This window comes from Typha latifolia, chromosome 14 (genome assembly GCF_019914945.1).
Source record: "Typha latifolia isolate L0001 chromosome 14, TyphaL0001v2, whole genome shotgun sequence".
Taxonomy (NCBI): domain Eukaryota; kingdom Viridiplantae; phylum Streptophyta; class Magnoliopsida; order Poales; family Typhaceae; genus Typha; species Typha latifolia.
In genome coordinates this window covers 6,718,597-6,740,780 of record NC_133099.1, presented here as the reverse complement: position 1 = coordinate 6,740,780, position 22,184 = coordinate 6,718,597, and the positions used below count along the sequence as shown (strand labels likewise).

At 37.7% G+C, this 22,184-nt stretch overlaps 1 protein-coding gene across 3 annotated transcripts; it reads right to left on the bottom strand.

Annotated features, from left to right (window-relative positions):
- Positions 1-5,470: 5,470 nt before the first annotated feature.
- On the bottom strand, positions 5,471-14,730 carry LOC140800993 (transcription factor KUA1-like). 3 transcript variants are annotated; one of them, XM_073155968.1, is made up of 4 exons: positions 14,225-14,707; positions 6,550-6,758; positions 6,117-6,158; positions 5,471-6,018 (listed from the first exon to the last, which is right to left on the bottom strand). In XM_073155968.1, the coding sequence occupies exons 1-4, from the start codon at positions 14,502-14,504 to the stop codon at positions 5,932-5,934; spliced, it is 618 nt and encodes a 205-aa protein (XP_073012069.1). In that variant the 5' UTR covers positions 14,505-14,707; the 3' UTR covers positions 5,471-5,931. The 3 variants fall into 3 exon arrangements, 2 of the variants coding, with proteins under 2 accessions (XP_073012069.1, XP_073012067.1); XR_012111350.1 differs by having other exon boundaries at positions 5,471-6,158; positions 6,550-13,457; positions 14,225-14,708; XM_073155966.1 differs by having other exon boundaries at positions 5,471-6,158; positions 14,225-14,730.
- Positions 14,731-22,184: the final 7,454 nt, after the last annotated feature.

Genomic DNA, 22,184 nt, shown 5'->3' with positions numbered 1-22,184 from the left:
ACCCCCCGGAGACCCATTTTTTTAAGGTTATAATGGCCTCCTTAAATTTTTAATAAATTTCAATATCATCTTTCTATTACTGTGTCGTCAAAAAAAATTAGGCAGACGTAATTAATTCTAAATTACCTCATAATCGTTATACAACCCATTAATTAAATTAGAATAAAAAATATTCTAATAAAAATTTAATTTTTTTATTATTATATTCAATATCTTTCTCCCCTCCCTTTCACCATCACCACCCTCTTCATTCTTCCTTCCCTTCTATTCACTCCCTCCCTCCTCTCTCCTCTCTCCTCTCTCTCTCCCTCTCTTCTATTCTCTCTTTCTCTAAGTGAGGATGTCGGCATGTCTCCACCACAGGTGAGTTTGTTGTCACGCCGCATGGGACAGGGAAGCTACAACAAGCTTATTGCCACGCCGCGTGAGACGGGAGGGCACGGTGAGGTCACTCTCACGTCGCATGGGATGAGGAGGCTGCGACGAGCTTGCTATCATCACCCTCCTGCCCACGCACCACTACCTCTACCATCGCCCTCACACTCACGCACTGTCGCTGTTGCTGTCACCCTCCCACTGATGTGCCACCTGATGCATATGAAGGTAGAAGGAGTAGAGACGGGAGAGAGAAGAGAGTAAATTATTTGATATTTTAATTTAAAAATTAATAATATTGTGATATATTAATTAGATATATAGTTGGTCATTACATGTTTTCTAACGTCACCGGCCCTAAATTTTAAGAGTGACATTGTAATTTAAAAAAAAAAAAATTAGAACAACTCCGAAAAAATTAGGTATAATTTAGGGGTGTGAGCATAACTATCACTATGAAAGAGAAACTAAAATATACTTTGTTCTCCGGCCTTATGTCTCTCTTCGACGGATCCAACTTCTAGAATTTCTTGCGGGACCCACTGGAACTTGTGGTTGCTTTACTTCAGATTGGTTGGTCCAAGGAGAAGAATTAATGGTCTCTTTGGACTCTTGTGTGGAGATCACAGCAGTTGACTTCGACGACTCGATTACAAGCGATTTATCTACACGGATAAAATTTATCCATCTAATCAGCGTTTCTATCCATTACAAAATTTATCAAATATCAATTTTATAATTAGAAGGACAAATCATAAGTTTTTAAGATACAATCACTGGATCACAGTATTACGATTGATCTACTTCTAAATCTTTGATAAAATTATGTTACCAATTTAAACAAAATCACTTTATCCTTTAACATTTTCTTTTTTTGGAATCAGGTCACCTAAAATTTTCTATTAGAATACATATTTATTAAAAAAAATAGAGTCATCTAAGTATTTTTGTTATTCTCTGTTGATAATGTTTAAAAGTTTATGGGAATATAATGATATGAAACAACGTTTAAGAGTAAAACAGTTTTTATTAAAATTACAAAATTTAAAATATTTTTTATTTTATTGGTGAAAACAGTGGACTCCACTGTAACCCAGTTTGAGATTGCATAGTATTGGAGATGGTGACCCAACAGCTAGCCTGAATAGATAAAATACCAAGCAACCAACCTCCTCCACTCTTAAGCAACTGCATCATCTTAAACTATTAAAGGTCTAATCCACCTTCACCAACCCTAGCTGAGTTCCACCATCACCATCACTCAGCTACCCTTTTGCTGATCCATTTTGATAGATTTGATCCTCCATCCCGAATCTATCAAACTCCAAAATATTATTTTGATCCATTTATTGGATCTCAAGGACTTTTTTAACTTTTAAGGTTCACAGTAGACCTAGCTTCCAAATCCGAGATCGGATTGTGGATTAGAGATCTTATTCAGACTCGCATCGCTCGTGGGAGTAGAAAGAAACCTTCAAATCACCGATCAAAGGCAGATCGTGATGACAAACCCACGAATGAGTCTACTTGAGAATTGGAATTGACATCATGGACTGCTTCCTAGGTTTCACACTTTAAGGTCAAGGTGACGGAAGCATGGTGGAATGATATGATTTAGGCCAACCCATTCCTCTCGGGCTAATCTGATAGTGGTCGAAACCCCTTAGTCTAATTAGTTTATTTTCTTTTGTAATTTAATCCTTGTATTAGGTTAATTTGCTTTTAGCTTTAGTTGATTTGAGTTGATACAATCGAGCTAGCCGAGCTGATTATACTATGGCCACCTGTAAGTATATAGGTGCGGACCACATTTGCATTATGAATGAATTAGAATTTTGACATAGACTCTTTCTCTAGACTCTTTCTCCCTCGATCTCTCCTTCACATGCGATCTCCCTCTCCCTCAATCCCTCCCTCTTTTAGACGACTAGATCGATCAACATTGATCCCCAAAGTTTTAATCCATTTAGTTAGGATATAATTTTAAATTTTGTTACCCATCCAATATCTGTATTCAAATTCATATCTGAAGCTAAAATATGGTTTTCACCCATAACAACTAGCATAAATGACATGTTGAAACTTATTATACAAAATCAAACCAATAAGAGCAAACAAAAAGATCATCATAGTGCACAAGATTCCACCAATACAGTGTCTTGGAAGCCCTAGATGATTCTTTTACCTAGAAGCCATTCCTATGTGTTAGGTTTTTATTTGTTGGCAATTGTGTACAAAATATACTAAGTATATTTTTTCATGTATATGAGCTTTACACAAGTCTAGAATATATCTGGTTTGAAGAATTGCAAGATTATTGGAGAAGAGCCGTCGAGTTCACACCGCGTTCACAAACGCGTTCGAACGCGGTGCGTTCACAAACGAGTTCGAACGCGAAATCTGCGTTCACACAGACAGAGAGCCGCGTTCACAAACGCGTTCGAACGCGGTGCGTTCACAAACGAGTTTGAATGCGAAATCTGCGTTCACACAGACCGAGAGCTGCGTTCACAAACGCGTTCGAACGCAACCTGAAGAATTCAAGCTGTCGCGTTCGAACGCACTCGAGCCCGTTCGAACGCACCAACAAAGTTTAAGAATATTGGACTTTCGTGAGTACGGATAAGACTCGGATTTGGCTTTATCTTGAAGATCGTGAGTATAGATAAGATTTGAATTTGGCTATATCTTGAAGATCGTGAGTACGGATAAGATTTGGATTTGGCTCTATTTTGAAGATCGTGAGTATGGATAAGATTTGGATTTGGCTATATCTTGAAGATCGTAAGTACGGATAAGATTTGGATTTGGCTCTATCTTGGAGATCATATATAAGGATTGTGAAACCCTATCTCTAAGGTGGTTGAAGAAACATTATTGAAGGAGACTTCTTGAGGCTACAACGATTCTTCAACTAACAAGGCTCTTCTCATCTACAAATCTTAATCTTTCGTCTTAAGGGCTATCTAGACGAAAGATCAATCTCGAGGGTTACTGAGATTGGACTTTAATCACGAGAAGCGGTGAATCGTGGGTTCTAGCGAGCAAGACTGAGAGGAACAAAGTCGTTTGGTTCGACGGGTTGTTTTGAGAGTCAGTCTTGTAACTGCTACTATTCTAGTGATTGGTTTTGATCCGAGTTTGGATTCGTGGTTTTTTCCCGTTTGGGTTTTTTCACGTTAAAATCTTGGCGTTCATCTCTACTTTCGTTCTTAATATTTCTACGGACTTTTACTTAAGCGAACGAGTGATATCATTGCCTAGTATTTAGATACATACGTGTGTCTAGGGGTTTTTTCACTATGGACAAGTCTTCCCATCTTGCAAGTTATCATCTAGTTCTATTAAGTGAAACAAAAGAAAATGGGATGTAGTAAATGAGAATATTTTTTTGCCCTCTTTCACTTTTGTAAGCAAATTTTTATTCTGGTATAAGTTTCTTATAGGGATAATTCTCTTTTAACCCCACTAAAGTATCACCATTTTTCATAGCGACTCCTTGAACTTTTTTTGGTACATAATGGCCCCCTAAACTATCAAAAGGAACCTCATCATATTGACGTCATTAACAGTATTAGTGAATCGACCAAATTGCCTCATGTCCACTGACGACAACACCTCCCTGACTCTATCCACTCTCTGTGCTCGTCACCATCTTCGTCAACGCACCAAAATCAACCCCGTTGTTGCAGTTGAAGCCGCTCCCCAGGGCAATCTACAAGATCTTATGGCCTCTCCGAATGTGGCCCTTAGCATCAATGTATGCGAGTTTGTACTAGATGGAGCTTGAGGAGGTGTTCCCGAACAAGTGGAGGATCATCTTGAGGGCCCGACGTGGATGAGGAGGAATTGCGATCACTATAGTGGATGCAGAAGTGGTCGAGGAACTACTCGATGAGGGGGAGGACGAGGGCCCATAGGGTGGTGATGTTGGCCTTCATGGCCTCACTCTCGATGGCCATTAGGTCTTAAAGCAATGGCGGATCTGTCTCACCTTCATTGGCCATAGTCGCCGGAGGCGGCGGCATAGCTACTAAAGCTACGCCGATCCAAGATCCAACTCCAGCAGGGACCTCAACGGAGTTGAAGTAAAAGAGGATGCAGATCTTGCTCATGATTTCAGAGCTATGGAAGATGAGCATGATGGATCCAAGCTCGAGCACATCCCTTGGAACCAACAGTGAGCTATAAAGGATGCGACAACGGTCAATGTTGTGGAGATGGCGGCTATGATGGTGTGTTGTGGAGGAGGCGACGGTTGTCGGTGCCATGGAGGCGGCAGCTATGGTAGTGAACTAGATAAGAATTGGTGACCGCAACTATGGAGCGAGAGGATGAGGTGGGGTATTTTCGTCCACCTAAAATTTTCTCATGACTTGTACATGACTTGCACATGTATGATAGGTAAATTGTCATATATTTGTCATGTTATGACACTTTTTTAAATTGAAATATGTAACAAAACTCTAATAAAAGGGGTCAAGTAAGATATTTTTAATAGTTTAGGAGTCATAATGTACAAAAAAAACATAGAATTACTGTGGATAAAAGTGATAGTTCAAGAGAAAAAGGAAATTCCCCTTTCGTACATTAGTAATATTTCTCTAATATTTTTATATTTTTTAATTACTATTTTACTCTTAAAAAGATCACTTTAACCGACTATCATTTCAATCGCTCTTTTTCCTCACTCTATGTCTACCCATATCATTATAAAAGGTATTTTAGTTATTAAGATAATTCAACTTTAACCCATTGAACTACCACTGTTTTATATTTGCATTTTCTAAACTTTTATATTACTTAAATACACCTCATAAACTAGGAAATAAAATTAACTATATGGACCTCTAAACTAAAAAACTTTTAGATACAACTCTTTGAATCAAAGGGTATACGTGGTAAAAAGATAATTTCAAAGAGTATGCAAGATCTAAGTGAAATTATCCTCTTAGTTATTTACTAAACTATCATTTTAATTTTATGTCTTGGACATTATACTAATTTTAGAAAAAAAAACACAAGAATAAGTTATATTATTATTGAAAATTAGCTATATAATAGTATTAAACTTATGATGCACAACTCCCAGGACTGAGAAGAAAATGATCTTTATTACAGGTTCTCAGTGTAACTTGACAAATATCCCCAAACTTGAAAATATTCAACAATAACTGAGACTATTAGATAACAATATTAAACATAGAGTTCTCCTATAAACTATAGATAAACTGAGGAAAGCAAAACCGATATAGCTAATGGTCTTCTATAAACAAGCTACAAAATCTCGTCATCACTAGACAAAACTCCAGTCACGATCCTCGTTACCAGCAGAGTCACTAGAGTGTCTGGATCGGACAAGTATGTGAACTCAATTTTGAAGCACCAGTAGAAAAATTAGCATGGAAAGCAGATTGTCTATGTGATCCACTAAGTCTGTGTGGCAGAGATGAAAGACCTCTTTCAGGACAGCATTCCGTGCCAACAAGCCCATCAACTTTTATGGGAATCCTTGAATGCACTGCCATTGGTTTGACGATTTCATGCTTCTTTTTCTCAGTATTTTCTGATCGAAAAGCTGGCCAAACTGGAAATGGGACAGGAAGCATTGGGTACAAACAAGCAGAAACCGTAACTGGATAACTGCAGGGCAAAGCTTCTGGTTTTGAATAAGCTGCTCCATTATTTAAATTCACCGACTCTTCAGGATGAACTTCAGGTGCAGTTTGCAAGTTGTTTACCTTCTCTGGGTCTTGTGAAATTGCAAGCTGAATGTCCGCAGACTGAGTTAAAATAGAAAAGAAAAGAAAAGAAAGATCAATAACAAATGAAGCCAGCAATGATTGATAGAGGAAAAAAAACACTAATCTGTCATTAAGAACTCCATTGTAAATAGAGGGAAGAAAGGGATAGATAACAGTCGGTACCATATGACTTCAAGGAAAAGGCATTCTAACTGAGTTAAAGAAAAAAGAAGGATCAATAACAAATGAACCCAGCAATGATTGAAAGAGGAAAATAACACTAATCTGCCATTAAGAACTCCATTGTAAATAGAGGGAAGAAAGGGATAGATATAAAACAGTCGGTACAATATGACATCAAGGAAAAGGGATTCTAACCATATCCATTAATAAGAACGTAAATAGAAGATTTATGAGAGAGAGCACTAACTTCATCAGGTACAATATCAAAAAGGCTTGCTCTTTTCTTTCTTTTATTTAAATTTGAATGCCGGAAAAAAAACTTTTGAGCGTGACTGGCAACTTGAGTAGGGGTCCTTGTTAGAACAAAACGGTGAGATATCCCACGCCAATCACCTTTCCCAAGCTCCCGCAACCCTTGTAAAAACATTTTGTGCTCCTTTTCAGTCCATGGAACACCTGTAATTCAAGAATCAATGTCAAATACAATAGATGAATTATAGTAGTACAATTCAACAAAAATATTGATTAAACTACAAAACAGACCGTACACGAGGCAAGAAATTTAATGTAAATATCAAAATATATATTTTCATTTGTGATAGTACTAGGAGTGAAAACGGGTTGGATTAACTCCGACCCGACCCGCTATCTGACCAAATTCGGATCGGATGCAGATAAAAAATTCTTATCTAATTTAGATGCGAGTAAAATTTTTGAGAAAAATTCAGATAAGGATTTTTGAAAAAAAAAATAGAATACGAATTTGGATATGGATTGGATATAATTTTTGGATTCGGATACAGATATCGGATACCCATTTACCCACATATTTTTTTGAATGATTTACAATTTTTAGTTTGCTTATTTAAAGAGTGAATATTAATATTATTACTAATGATGTGTTTATTAGTAGAGATTAATTTTTCTAATTTTCTATGTATTCGACATACAAAAAATTTACTTTTTATGAAACTCTTAATATTTTTTTGTTAATAAAAGAGAAGCATTCCCTTTTTCCAATGCTGAATCTTTAGCAGAAATACAATAATTTACTTGATTAATTGATTTTAAATTTCATTTTTCTTATTAAGGTGAAAATTGAGAAGACATTATAATGCTTCATCTAGAAAAAGAAACATACTATTCTCTCAAATCAATAAACACTAGGGTTAACATGAAAAAACAAGTCAGCAAAACAGTTTCAATCATAAAACTTGCTTTTTGTACAATCAGGCTTAAAATTGAGGAGTACTTGTGGTGGGGACACCACTTTTCGTCATGTTTATTCTCGTAAGCTTAAAAGGGCTGCACCCATAGTCCTTTGGCTTAACGAGGGTTGTAACTAGTCACCTTCTAGGGCTATTTTCGTCTTTTGTCTTTTACTTTATTTTGTCTATATAAAGGCTTGTAATCATTTTTTATGGATCAATAGAATAATTTTAAACAAGGAAATAGGTCTGTGAGGAATTATGTCTCCCAATTTAAGGAATACATACTGAGATGTAATATTGTGGAGGATGAGAGAATGACACTAAGTTGTTTTAGGTGTGGCCTTAACAACGACATTTGAAGAGAGTTAGTTTTTCGGGAGGTTACCTCCTTGGATCAGGCTTATACTCTTGCGTTGAACTACGAGATGGTTAATAGGCAACAATTGCCTAGGCGACCAATTGGGCGCACCCATCCCAGTTACGCACCTGCTGACGTAAAAGCTCCCCCTCGATACCTACCAAAATTATCCAAACTGTCGCACCTGCCTAACCTGACAAAGGAAAGAGGCCCCTCCATGAAATTGCATCTGTTAATGACCCCCGTCGATGTTACAAATGCAGACAAGTTGGACATGTAGCATCAAACGGTCCTCGAAAGGCCCTTTATCTTGGGGGAACAGGATGACACTATCAGGGAAAATGAGCCCAATGAACAAGTTTATGAACCTGACCCCGATGATGTCCAAGATAGTGACGAAGATCGTGATTATAGAGACCATATTGTTGGTGTCGTTTATTGCGCTTTGACGCAACCCTGGGAGACCAATGATTGGCGAAGAAATTGTAATATTTCACACTTACATTAAATGTGGGACTAAAGATTGCAAAGTCATCATCGACAGTGGAAGTTGTATTAACGTCGTCTCTTCTAGTGTTGTATCTCGCCTGGCGTTAAAATCCACACCTCATCCGAATCCTTATAAGGTATCTTGGGTAAATAATTTTTTCATTGCTATAAATGAGAGATGCCTCATTCCTATCACATTCCTTTCTTATAAAGAAAATGTGTGGTGTGACATTGTGTCGATGGATACCCTTGGTTATTTGATCATGATGTAACTATTTTTAGGCGTTCGAACTCATGCTCTTTCAATTTTGAAGGCAAAAAAATTAAGAAAAATCTTATGCGCCCTAAAATAATTAATAAAGATAACAAGAAAAATGCTCCAAGTAAAAAGGGTTTGCACATAATAAATTCTAAAGAATTTGAAAAGGAAGCAAACCAAGGCTCTATTGTGTTTGCCTTAGTGGCTCGTGAAGTTGAGAGCACTACCCTCACTCCATCATCCGACGAATCTGCTCCTATACTAAATAAGTTTCAAAATGTGTTCCCGGATGATCTGTCGGACCAATTGCCTCCTTTGTGTGATATCCAACATGCAATTGACTTTGTCCCTGGAGCGTCTCTCCCAAACTTGCCACCCTATCGAATGAGCCCCAAAGAACATGCTGAACTGCAACATCAGGTAAATGAACTTCTTATGAAGGGTTTCATTCGCGAGAGCTTAAGCCCTTGTGCTGTGCCTACCTTGCTCACGCCAAAGAAGGATGGGTCCTAGCGTATGTGCATCGATAATCGAGCCATCCATAGAATAACAGTCAAATATCGTTTTCCCATTCCACGACTTGATGACATGCTTGATATAATGGCGGGAGCTTCAATTTTCTCTAAGATTGATTTTAAAAGTGGTTATCACCAAATCCGAATTCGCCCAGGCGATGAATGAAAAACTGCTTTTAAGAAGAAAGACGAATTGTATGAATAGTTAGTAATACCTTTCGGTTTATCAAATGCCCTAAGCACTTTCATGTGTGTTACGACACAAGTGCTTCGCTTATTCATGGAAAAATTTCTTGTGGTGTATTTTGATGACATTTTAATTTATAGTCGATCAAAAGAGCTTCATTTGAACCATTTGCGTCAAGTCTGTCTAGCGCTTCGTGCTGCTCAACTCTATGGCAATAGGAAGAAGTGTTCTTTTCTTGTCGATCAAGTTATCTTCTTAGGATTTATGGTTACTTCAAAAGGAGTCCGCGCTGATCCTGAAAAGATCAAGGCAATTGTTGATTGGCCGAAACCGCAAAAATATTCATGATGTGCGTAACTTTCATGGTCTTGCTACTTTTTATCGACGCTTCATTCCAGGGTTTAGTACTATCATGTCGCCGATCACTGCTTGCTTGAAGAAATGAGATTTTCATTGGAGTAAGGCAACAAATAAGGCTTTTGAAGAAATTAAGAAAAAAATGACAATAGCGCCTGTAATGCGTCTTCCTGACTTTTCTAAAGCTTTCAAGGTGGAGTGTGATGCCTCAGACATCGGGATCGACAGTGTCCTTAGCCAGGAATGCTATTCTGTTGCCTATTTCAGTGAAAAACTAAATAAGGCCAAACAAAAGTACTCCACTTATGATAAGGAATTTTATACGGTTATTTAAGCTTTACGCTATTGGTGCCATTATTTACATTCGCATGAATTCGTGCTTTATTCCGACCACGAAGCTCTTCGATTCCTAAATTCTCAGAAGAAATTAAATTCAAAACATGCTCGTTGGATCAAGTTCTTATAGAAGTACACTTTTGTACTCAAACATAGAGCTGCGGTTGAGAATAAGGCGGCTGATGCACTTAGCCGAAGGGTTAACCTTCTGTCTGCCATTAGCATCAAAGTCACTGGGTTTGACAAAATAAAGGAGGATTATACAACTTGTTCGGACTTTGGCGAAATCGTTCTCACTTTGTTGACTGATCCGAACTTAGCTTTGGACAATTATTCCCTCCAAGACGGTTACCTGTTTAAGGCTAACAAGCTTTGTGTTCCCCATACGTCTTTGCGTGACTTCCTTGTTTAGGAGATCCATGCCGGTGGCCTATCGGGTCATTTTGGACGTGATAAGACTATTGAGGAAGTGGAGCGTCAATTCTATTGGCCAAGTCTCAAACGTGATGTCGCAAAATTAGTTGGTCAATGTAGAACTTGTCAGTTAGCAAAGCACAGAAAGCAAAATACTGGACTTTACACTCCGTGACCTGTGTCTGATCACCCGTGGCAGGACGTTAGTATGGATTTTATCATGGAATTGCTTCGCATATTTAGAAAATATGATTCAGTCCTCGTGGTTGTGGATCGCTTCTCTAAGATGGCCCATTTTATTCCTTGTGCTAAGACCTCTGATGCATCACATGTGGCCAAATTGTACTTTGCCCATATCGTCAAGTTATATGGTCTTCCAAAAACTATTGTTTCCGACTGGGATGTTTGCTTTATGAGCTATTTTTGGAAAACTTTATTGCACATGGTTAACACAAAATTAAAATTTTCTACTGCCTGTCATCCTCAAACTGATGGTCAAACCGATGTCATTAATCGTAGTCTTGAAAATCTTTTGCGCTGTCTCGTGGGTAATCATAACAAAAACTGGGATGTCATTCTTCCTATAGCCCAATTTGCATATAATAACTCTATTAATAGGTCTATTGGCATGAGCCCATTTGCAGTTGTTCATGGTTTTAAAGCACGCAAATCTCTAGATCTGTTGTCTATGTCATCTCATTCTAGAGTCTCTGAGTCTGCCGAAACATTTGCACATCATGTTCATTCTTTACATCAAGAGATCACAAAGCGAATTGAGGTGAGTAATTACCATTATAAAGTACATGTCAACTTGCACAAACATGCCAAGGAGTTCGATGTTGGAGATCATGTTATGATTCGTCTCAAACCCGAACGATTCCCTTCAGCAGCTGTTCGGAAGTTGCATGCCCGTAGTGCAGTACCTTTCCAAGTTCTGAAACGTGTAGATGCTAATGCTTATGTCATTGATATTCTCCCTGATTATGGCATTAGTTGTACTTTTAATATTAAGGATCTAGCAGCCTACCATCCACCTATGCACATCCCCACCAAACCCTATGCTACACCTACAACCCTTCCAGACATCCCTGCTATGCCATATACCACTTTTCCTTTCCTAAAAGATAGACGCTATTTTGGATGATCAGATAACATCTATTACAGAAGGAGGGTTCATTGTTTTCTTGTTCGATGGCACGGACGACCAGAGTCTGATTGTACGTGAATCACTCGCAAGGAGTTACAGCAGCTTGACCCTGACATTTTGGAGTACCATCAGAGCCACTCGACTGGGTCGAGTTTCTTTCACCCCAGGAGAGTTGGTGGGGACACTATTTTTCGTCGCGTTTATTCTCGTAAGCACAAAAAGGTTGTACCCATGGCCCTTTGGCTTAATAAGAGTTGTGACTAGTCACCTTCTAGGGCTATTTTTGTCTTTTATGTTTTACTTTATTTTGCCTATATAAAGGCTTGTAATCATCATCTTTTATGGGTTAATAAATATTTTGAGAGCTTTTGCATATTGAGTGTTTGGTGGTGGATTCCAACGTCAGTTGATTCCGACACTCCGATTGGTAGATTCCACGGGTTTGATTATTTTTCCCTACTTCTTCTCAACGCTACAATCGAGACGACGTCCTGCATCAGCTTGGACAATCAAATCTTCCCATCCCAAAGTCCAAAGAATCCCAACTTAATCTCCCAACCAACTTCTTTAACTCTCATCAAACTTACCTCCCTGTCTAAAGTTTCTAAGATAATTTAATTTGACATTGAATATAAAAGAAAAAGGAAATATGCTATGAAGGGACAAAATATTTAGTCATGCTTTTCAATTTTATCAAATTGATGCTTCAAAAAAGAAGTCACTTCTAGGAGAATCTGAGAATGGACCCTAAAAATTGTTAACACAATCCTACAATATGCTGCTAACAAGTTGGAGTGTCAAAAGAGCTCATCGACTTGCATGTTACTCAAGCTTGCTCACTTATTAAATGACTTGAGATTAAGCTCAAGTTTAGAGGTCGTTAAATAAATGAATTGAGCTTGCACTGACCATGGCTAACTCAAACTCGGCTCGATTTAACTCATATATATATACACAAAGACACAGAAACTACGCACCGGTATAGTAAATCATAGTGTCATTCTACTTCCTAGAAGGCTAGAGTTCATATGGGAATCATTCAAACTTTAATATCTCACTTTTATCTTCTGCAGCAGAGCATCTTAGTCCCACTAAGAAGAGATTCCTCTCATGTGAGCATTTATTTGCCCTTTCCTCATAGTAGTATGCCAATATCTTTTTTGTTGTAGGGCATATGCAGGAAGTGTGTAGGAGGCTCAACTATATTGTACCATTATTTTTCGAAACAGAGACAACTGAGCAGAGCTTGGTCCAGCTCATGAAGGGAGCGATCAATGCTCAAGCTGCCCCCTAAGCCAGCTTGACTCGAGAGCCTGGAGCTCAGCTTACACTTATTTTGAACCAAGTTTAGCCAAGCCAGATCTCTCAAGATCAGCTCATTTACTCCCCTACAAACAAGTAGTTAAATATGCATAGGTACCCTACAATATTAGCAGAATGCTTTTCAAGCAGCAATAGTACTTGTACAATATACTTAACAGGAGCATAAATCTATACAATGTCCTTAAACAATGCCCATGAAACTCTTCAATGTTTATTATCTCACAGTGCACAAGGTAACTAAAGTTGTTCCATCAGCATAAAGATAATCATAATGTATATGTTTTATTTCAATTTTTGGTTATCTACTATATAATCATTATTCATTATACATTCTAACAATCAAGATACATTACCAAACAATTCTTAAATTTATCAGTCAAATGGTTCAAACATCAGTTCAAAATATTGTATTTTCTTAAAATGTGATAAACAGAAGGACTTATCTGATGAAGAAGTGAAGCCTGATGTCCCATTTGTCTCTATAGTAGTTTCTCAACCTCATATTACTTGTTAATATAATTAAACATGATATTCTGTATCCTGGAAGAAATCCAATTTCCTGAATTTGCAAAGAAATGCAGGTGTCATAGAACTTGACTTGTACATCCGTCCTATATGATTATTTTATTCATCTTCCTGCTGAATTTGGTGTCGTAAAAAATGCTAAATATGTTGCCCGCAGAACCATTTAGAGAGAAATATTCTCATTTCCTATACTTTTGTTATTTATTATAAATCTATAGAAAGTAAATAATTATATCACTACAGATACTACAACACTATTTACATAAATAATGACCCCGCTACATGATCAATAACAAAACCCAAATAGTTGGAATTCACGGCTTGTTGTCGTTGATGTATAATCTGAGTGACATACCCAGGAACAGTAGAAACTGGACCAAAAGCAACACAAGAAAATGAATATATAAAATTTCTGTAAATTTTAATATCAAAGTGGAATCATGCAAAATATTAGCAAGAAAATAAGAAAAAAATGAGAATAGAAGACAAGTATATAAAATTGACCAGTGTAAGGTAACATAAATCAAATAGTTCGACATATTGGAACTAAACTGTAATACCCAAAATTCAACCAGGCTTGTTTATTCATTGCCCTAGATCAATAAATAAGATTCTGATGAACTTTCAAGTTTCAACTATCATTTGCTCATCCGTATCAAGCCCGTCTACATCTCAAGTTAAAACAGTAATCTTCTTTAATCGATGAATAACATACATTAACAAAGTAAAAGCTGAGTCATTCTTTCTTATTAGAATAACTATAACGTGCTAAATCAAGAAAAAGAGAACAATAGCTGAGACCTTTTTTCCGTATCCGGCGATTATTCTGCTCCGACGCATAGCCATCCCCGCGTTCCCCTGCCACCGCCGAACAGGCTCCATCGCCAGGCAAACCGCCGCCGATTCCGGCTGCATAGTGGACGATGTTCCCCGTACTGGTGCTCTTCCGGATTGCCGCGTCCGTGAGCCGCACCCCGAAGAGCCTCACCACACGGCTGGGGCACGTGCGGGAGTTATGCCCGTTTTGGCCGCACTGGGAGCACCGCCTCATCGCACTATCCTCGCCGTTATCCGCCTTCATCACAGTGAAGAAAGGGTTATCCGGACTTTATAGAGATAGGGTATCGGTTCTGGAATTGGTAACTGGAATAGCTTTTCCTATTTGGGCGGATAATTGATTTGTAATCGGAAATCGCCCGGGATAATATCGGAGGAAGCGTACATGGAAGGAAGGAAGGAAGAATAACTAATTATTAATACGTTCAAGTTGTGTTCGGATATCAGAATAAGGAAGGATAAGGAAAGGAATATACGAGGATTACGGGAGGGGTTAGAATATTTGATGCGAATAAATGATGGGATAACTTTGATTTAGATTTTTTTTATATGTTAGGTTGTAATTCGAAACATGTACTTAAATGGAAATTAAGGATACAATAAGGATTTGTTCTTAATATGTTACGACCATATCTCGATCTGGACGTAGTAAAATTGTGAAATTTTTTGTGGTGATAGACTCACGAGTTAAAAGATCTAATAATTTTAATTTCACGTAAATCGAAGGTCAAAATAAAATGATAAAAATAAAAGAGTAGAAATAAGTCAGAAAAGGACAAATCGGTAAATATCCGATGTTTTGACAGTCGTCGGAGTGTCACATATGGTCGTAGAGTAAGGTGGCTCATGAAAAGAGATGGTGGCTAGGGTTTGAAAGCTTGAAAATGTTTTACGATTACAATCTATTCATAGAAAGATAGGATAATCTAATAACTATGATAAAAGATAAAGACGAGATAATAAAAATAACTTAACTCAATAGTTATTCCACAATTATTATCAACACATAATCACTCCTATTTTTTAAAATTTAAAGCAATAAGCTAATGCTTCTAACACCTTATCCTCAAGGTGACTAGTCCCTCGCGTCTTTGTACTCGTACAACTTGTTGTGCCAATCAGTGGACTCAGATTCATCCTCTTCAAGTCCGCCTAAGAACATGATATGGGATGGCTAGCGTTTGTATTTATGACCTAGGATAAATCGATTATCATAGTAAAAACATAAGCATTTTCTTCTATGCTCCTCCAAGTCATTAGGTACAAAATGGTGCGAGATCATCTGACGGTTGAGCTGAGATGTCTACGCTAGCTGGGTCGAGATAGGTACAATCTCTAGTGGTCCTTAGGCTTGGGCCGTCTTTATTCTCTTGTCCTTTAGCTCTGGTTCAACTGATCCAATTTGGACTCCATCAAAACAACTAAGGAGAAGGCCACATTAGAAGTAGTGGGCCTCAAAACTTTGACCTCAGCCTAAATGTCAAGCCTGAGCCCACTAATGAACATACTCTTTAGAGCTAAGTCTGACTAGTTAGTGACTCGATTGTAGATCCATTTGAACTCCTTCGAATAAGCTTGAACTACTGTTGACTAAGTCAGCTTAATCAACATGGCCTAAAAATCTTCGTACTTGATTGGACCAAATGGAGCACAAATCACATCCGTGAAATCCTACAAACGTTCAAAAATGTCAAGTCCGCTCAATCGACTGGTACCACCTAATCGTCATGCCCTCTAAGTAGAATGAAGCTAGCTAGACTATCTAGTGGTCGAGTGTGTCATGATATGCAAAAAAACTGCTCTGCTAGATAGGTCCAGTATAGCTAGTCTCCTCTAAAGAATTTTAAGAAATCAAGCTTGATGGTCCGCGCTTGGATCTCAAAATGTGGTATGTTGTCACAAGCTAAGTGACCTCGTGATCGAGGCGGGTCATGTGCGTTATGAGCCCATTGGTTCAACTCATGTCGCACTCGAGATGCATGAGGTTTTGGCTCAGTTCGATGGCGCGGGTCCACGTGGTTATTCCACTAGTCATCCTGAGGTCATACTCGGCTTGGGGTCATGCGTATAGGTCCCAAACTAGTTCACGCGAGGTGGTTGAACTGGTTCACGAAAATTTGGCTTGTCTCAAAAATCATGCACTTCATCATCTCCATGCAAGTGCCCTAAGCCTAAGCTGCGGCACCAAAGGCCAATGTAGCCTTGATGGTGGTTGGGTGATTCCACGCAATGGAGGAGTGGTGGTGGAAGGCCAAACTCATGCTAGTGCAATAGCTACCATGGCGAGTCCATTGACCCCCGATGACTACGGAAGGGACCCCTGGTCCTGTTGCTAATGAGCTGCGTCATTGGGAAGCACCAACGAGGCCATCCCAATGAAAAGATAGCATGTGGTGGTAGCTATGGGTTCTACAACTTGATAGTTGTACGTGGCTGTAGCGGCCACCATTGGTAATTGGCCTGAGGAAGCTAACCATGGCCGTCGATGGTCGTGGAAGCGCTGGACCAGCAACCACCAGCAGCAAGTTTGCTACTGTAATGCCCCTCGTTCGGCACGGGCACGTGCACGCCCACGTGCCCACATGACACATGTAGCGCATGCGATAGGTCGGGCGGGACCCGTCACGCACAGAAACACCCCTGTGCTCATATACTCAATCACAAAATAAATTATGGCATCATTAAGTTAAACCTATTAACATATTCATATCTAAATCCACAATAACTATACTAGACAGCTACATAATCTGGTAGGGCCCACATAGGCCACGATAAACTATTAAGATACAACTAAAACAACTAATACATGCGTACACTATAGTTCAATCTATATTATACAAATTATTGACTAATACAATGGAGTACAAATATCAAATAATGGTATAATTCAGTTTCTATATAAACTATCATCTACACCATCTCGCATCTATAGCTCATCTCATTATCGGTCTAAATATCTTTTCATGATAACTCAAGTCGCTATCACGTACCACATATCTAAGGGGGTTAAAAAAAAATTTAAAGAGAGTCATAAGCTAAAAGTTCAATGAATAGATCTTACTTCGAATCAGTCATACCACAGAGAGAGTAAATCATGTACTAGATAATATGAATAAGAAAGAAGTATGATGTCATGTATGAGTATGTATATATGTATATATGTATCCTTGATAATATATATATAAATGTAATTAATATTATCTCACGAATGGGCATATTATATTCTCAACCAAAATATATCTCGTGATGAAATTATAATATAACATCACCCAATGTAACAATATATAAAATATAACAATTATGATCCAATAATAATAATCACATCAATAATGATACATGATGCATGCCAACTACTCGGTATCACATATGCCTATAACAACCTATCTCAACAAAAAAAAATTGGTGCATAGCATGACGTGTGTAACAACTAAAAAAAAAATCTTCATTGCATAGCACGACAGCCTTGTGCCATGCAGTGGCAGCTGGGAAGAGCGCCATGCGCCCCAAGCACTAGCCTGGCCAACCTGGCTGGGCCAGCTGGCGCGGTGGGCCCCCCCACCGCCGCCGCAGCCTCCCTTCCCACCGCCTCTCTCTCCCTTTTCTTCTTCTCTCTCTCTCTCTCCTTTTCTCTTTCGGGCTCTCTCTCACCTTTCTCCCTTTCTCTCTCTCTCAAACACTCTTTCTCTCTCTCTACCCGCTACCGTCGTCACTCTGTCGGCTTGCCACTACCACCGCCACCTCCACTAACGCTGATGAGCCTCCCTCTATCTCTCTCTCTCTCTCTCTCTCTCTCTCTCTCTCTCTCTCTCTCTCTCTCTCTCTCTCTCTCTCTCTCTCTCTTTATCGGCTTCCTCTTGGGACCGCCAGAGGATTAAGCCGTCGGCGAAAGGCCGACAGCTGAGTGGCCACCAGCGGCCGCACCCCTCCCCTACGGCCCAACCCTCTTCTTCCTTCTTCTTTCTCCTTCTTCTTCTTGCTCTTCTTCTTCTTCTTGCTCTTCTTCTTCTTCTTCTTCTTCTCTTTCTTCTTCTTCTCCTCCTCCTCCTTCTTTCCTTCTTTCTTTCTTTCCTCTTAGACTACACCCTGCAAGTGGTGCTGGGCTCAGCCCAGCACCTGCTATGTTAAGGTGCTAGGCTGAGCCCAGCACTATGTATATTTTTATATATATTTTTTTATACATATATATATATATATATACACACACACATGTGTGTACATATATGCATATTATTAATTACCAATTATATTTGTTTAGGTTATTAATTATTCAAGTAGTTTAGTTAATTAATGTATTTAATTTATATGAATTAAATATAATTATATTATAGTTAGTAAATAAATCTAATTATATCATGTTTAGCAAAATACCTGCAACATAAAATACTATTTTAATCCTAGGTAGGTAATAGTAATTATTAGGGTTATGTACACATATTCTTGCGTAATTATTTGTAGTAACTTAATTCTTGTTTTCTTAATTATTAAAAAGAATAATAGGTAGATAATTATTTTAAATATACTATTAAATAATATAATTAGGGCTAATAAATAACAAAACAAATATAGAAATGAAGAGTACAAAATTACAATAAGAAACTACCTTTTGCCGGGTTAATTTTAATCAATTGAAAGACTTGACATTATTTGTTATAAATAATTTCAGATCCCGATCCCCCTGTTCAAGACCCCGTGGGCTTAGCTATCGAGGCTTGATCATTATCGTAGCAACGTGAATGAGTGGTTGTTTGGTAATTATAGTGGTGGTGAGTGATCTTATTCCCTAGATGCCTTTTTCAAATTAGGTTATATTATATATTATATACATGCATGTTTTGGCCTCCAGCATGATTATATGACTTTATCTAGAGATGATTACAGTCGAGCATATTTTTATCATGCATAGAATTAGGTTGATCTTGGATATGAGTATGATGATGATAAATAAAGATGATTAAAAATGATTATACTATTACGATTTTGTGTCGAAGTAATTTTTAATATGAGTGTGCATGTGATAGACTAGCAGGAGTATGCATGTGTTAGATACATGGTTGGAGTCTACATTGCATCATTTTTCTCTTGATTCCTATTCCACCTAAATTCCTATTATACATTGACTCGTTATCGTACTAGATATATGCATTGATTTGGCATTTAGAAGAAAAGCAGAAATGTGATCGATAGGATAGTTGATAGAAAATGTGAGGATACCCGAGTATGCGCCAGGGTTATGAGTGCCTAGAGTAATGATTATAGTCGCTGATATGCGATATCTCGTGGCCCATGTCCGAGATCAGTTGAGTTTGTGCGCACAGGACAATCGACGCATGCCGTTCGCTAGGGCATATGTGGTGAGTTATCCTCACGAGGTTTCTATCAACTATGTGGGTGCCCGATCTGGATGGATGTTGATACCCTAATGGGTGGCGTAGTATGATTATATTTGAGATACTCTTGCGGATGGCAGAGTATGCTCTGAGCCTCCGGGCATGATGTCGAGACCGGGTACCGGGTGTTAATTGTGCACAGTGGTCTAGTATGATGATATTGTACCAAGATGTCGGTGATGATCGTGATGTTGAGAAATGCATATGATTTCATTATCATCTGATTATTGAGTGATCAATATACATCATATATAGTTGCATTTGATGTCATAGCATCGTCATGGTCGGTATGCACCATATGTCATATTTGAGAGAGAGTTATGATGATCGTATGATGTGGTGATATATTTATTTAGTGTCGAGGATTATGTATTTTTATCAGTTATGACATGTTATCTATTTTTCACTTATATATTATTGAGGATGCATTCATATACTCATTCATAACATGATGCTCTTTCTGACTCCTATTATCCAGTACATAATTTATTCTCTGTTTGGCTTCACTAATTCGGGGTAAAGTCTATTCAATGAGCCTTTAGCTTATGACTCTCTTTGTTTTCTCCTTTCCACTAACCCAGGTGAACGAGTGAGCAGGATACTCACTTAGAGGCCTTGCCGGTGAGTGAGGAGTAGAGTATGGTTAGTGTTATATGCTAGATAAGTTATCTTATCTGATGTATTAGTGGACATCCTTCAAAGTATGTATGTATCCTTGTCTGATATTTTAGCATGTGATTTTGTACTTGTATAATTATGTATATACTACCGTTGTGTATATGTAGTTGTGAAAAGCTCTTGATGATGTGTTGTGGCCTGTGTGGGGCCCAAGTAGGGTTATCTGTATGCTGTTGATAGTTAAACTTGAGTTATTCTTAGTTTAGATGTTGTGGATAAAATTATGATGTTGATACAGGTTTATTTGATTGTCAGTAACTAATCAAATGGTCAAGTTTAGATGTTGTAGATAAAATTATGATGTTGATACATGTTTATCTGATTGTCAGTAACTAACCAAATGGTTAGGTGCCATGCACGTGTCATGTAGACTCATGTCATGCACGTGTTTAGGGTTCGGGTGTTACAACGTGGTCGACCTCGTGCCATGTAGTGGTAGGCGGGCCACGCTCCCCCAGCTGCCGACCCCGCCGCCGCCAAGCCCTCTCTCCACCGCCTCTCTCTCTTTTTCTTCTCTTCCCTCTTTCTCTCTTTCGGTCTCTCACTCCTCTCTCTCTCTCAAAAACTTTCTCTCTCTACTATCACCACCGCCTCGTCGGCTTGCCACCGTCGCCGCCACCTCCACTAACACCGGTGAGCCTTGTTTCTCCTACTGCTCTCTCTCTCTCTCTCTCCCTCCTTTATTTCTCTTTCGCTCTTGGGTTCGCCGGAACTGAGCCACCGGCGAGACGCTGGACTTGAGCCAGCAGCAGCCGATCCCCTCCCCGCTGGCCCAACTCCTCCCCTCCCTTTCTTCCTTTCTTCTTCTTCTTCTTCCTCTTCTTCTTCTTCTTCCTTCTTTCTTCTTTTTCTTTCTTCTTCTTCTCCTCCCACCTCGGTTGCTATTTCCTGGCTTCAACAGTGCTGGGCTCAGCCCAGCACTATGTCAGGGGTTCTTATTTTAGTTTTATTTCTTTTTCCTTTTAACTAAGTATTTTATGTAGTTAATGCAATTAGTTTAAATAGAAAATTAATTATATTGATATATATATATTCAGTAATATAATTATTAGCTAATTATAATTAGTAGAATTAATAGTTATTATATTATAGACACCTAATTGTACATATTATTTACATATAGTATTGCTTGCATATAATAGATTAATATTTAGCTCAATTAATTCTAGTCATGAGATTTATAAATATAACCTTCATTATATATATATATATATATAAAAGGTATTTCTAGCACCTTAGTGATATATATACTATTTTGTATAAAAATAAAATACTAAACTTTAATAATTATTTTTTAATGACCGGATAAAAAGTATTTTACTTGTATTTAGCGATTATTAAAGTAAAAAAGTAAGAACCACAAAGATTAACTATAATTAGATTTTATCTATACTTATATTTTTATAATTATATATAAGCCTCTTATTATTATATATATATATAAGGTATTTCTAGCACCTTAGTGATATATATACTATTTTGTATAAAAATAAAATACTAAACTTTAATAATTATTTTTTAATGACCGGATAAAAAGTATTTTACTTGTATTTAGCGATTATTAAAATAAAAAGTAAGAACCACAAAGATTAACTATATTTTTATAATTATATACTTAGACTACCTTATATATATATATATATATATATAAAGAAAAGAACAAACATTTTATTCTTATTTCATAACTAGCATTTTATAATAATAGCATATTTATATTACTATAATTATATTTATAATTAAATCTAGATATTTAATAAAACATAAAAAGAGCAATTCTAAACCTAATAAATCATAATATTTTATATAAATTAATTCTAATATAAATTAATTCTAATTGGATAAACGGCTAACATCATACT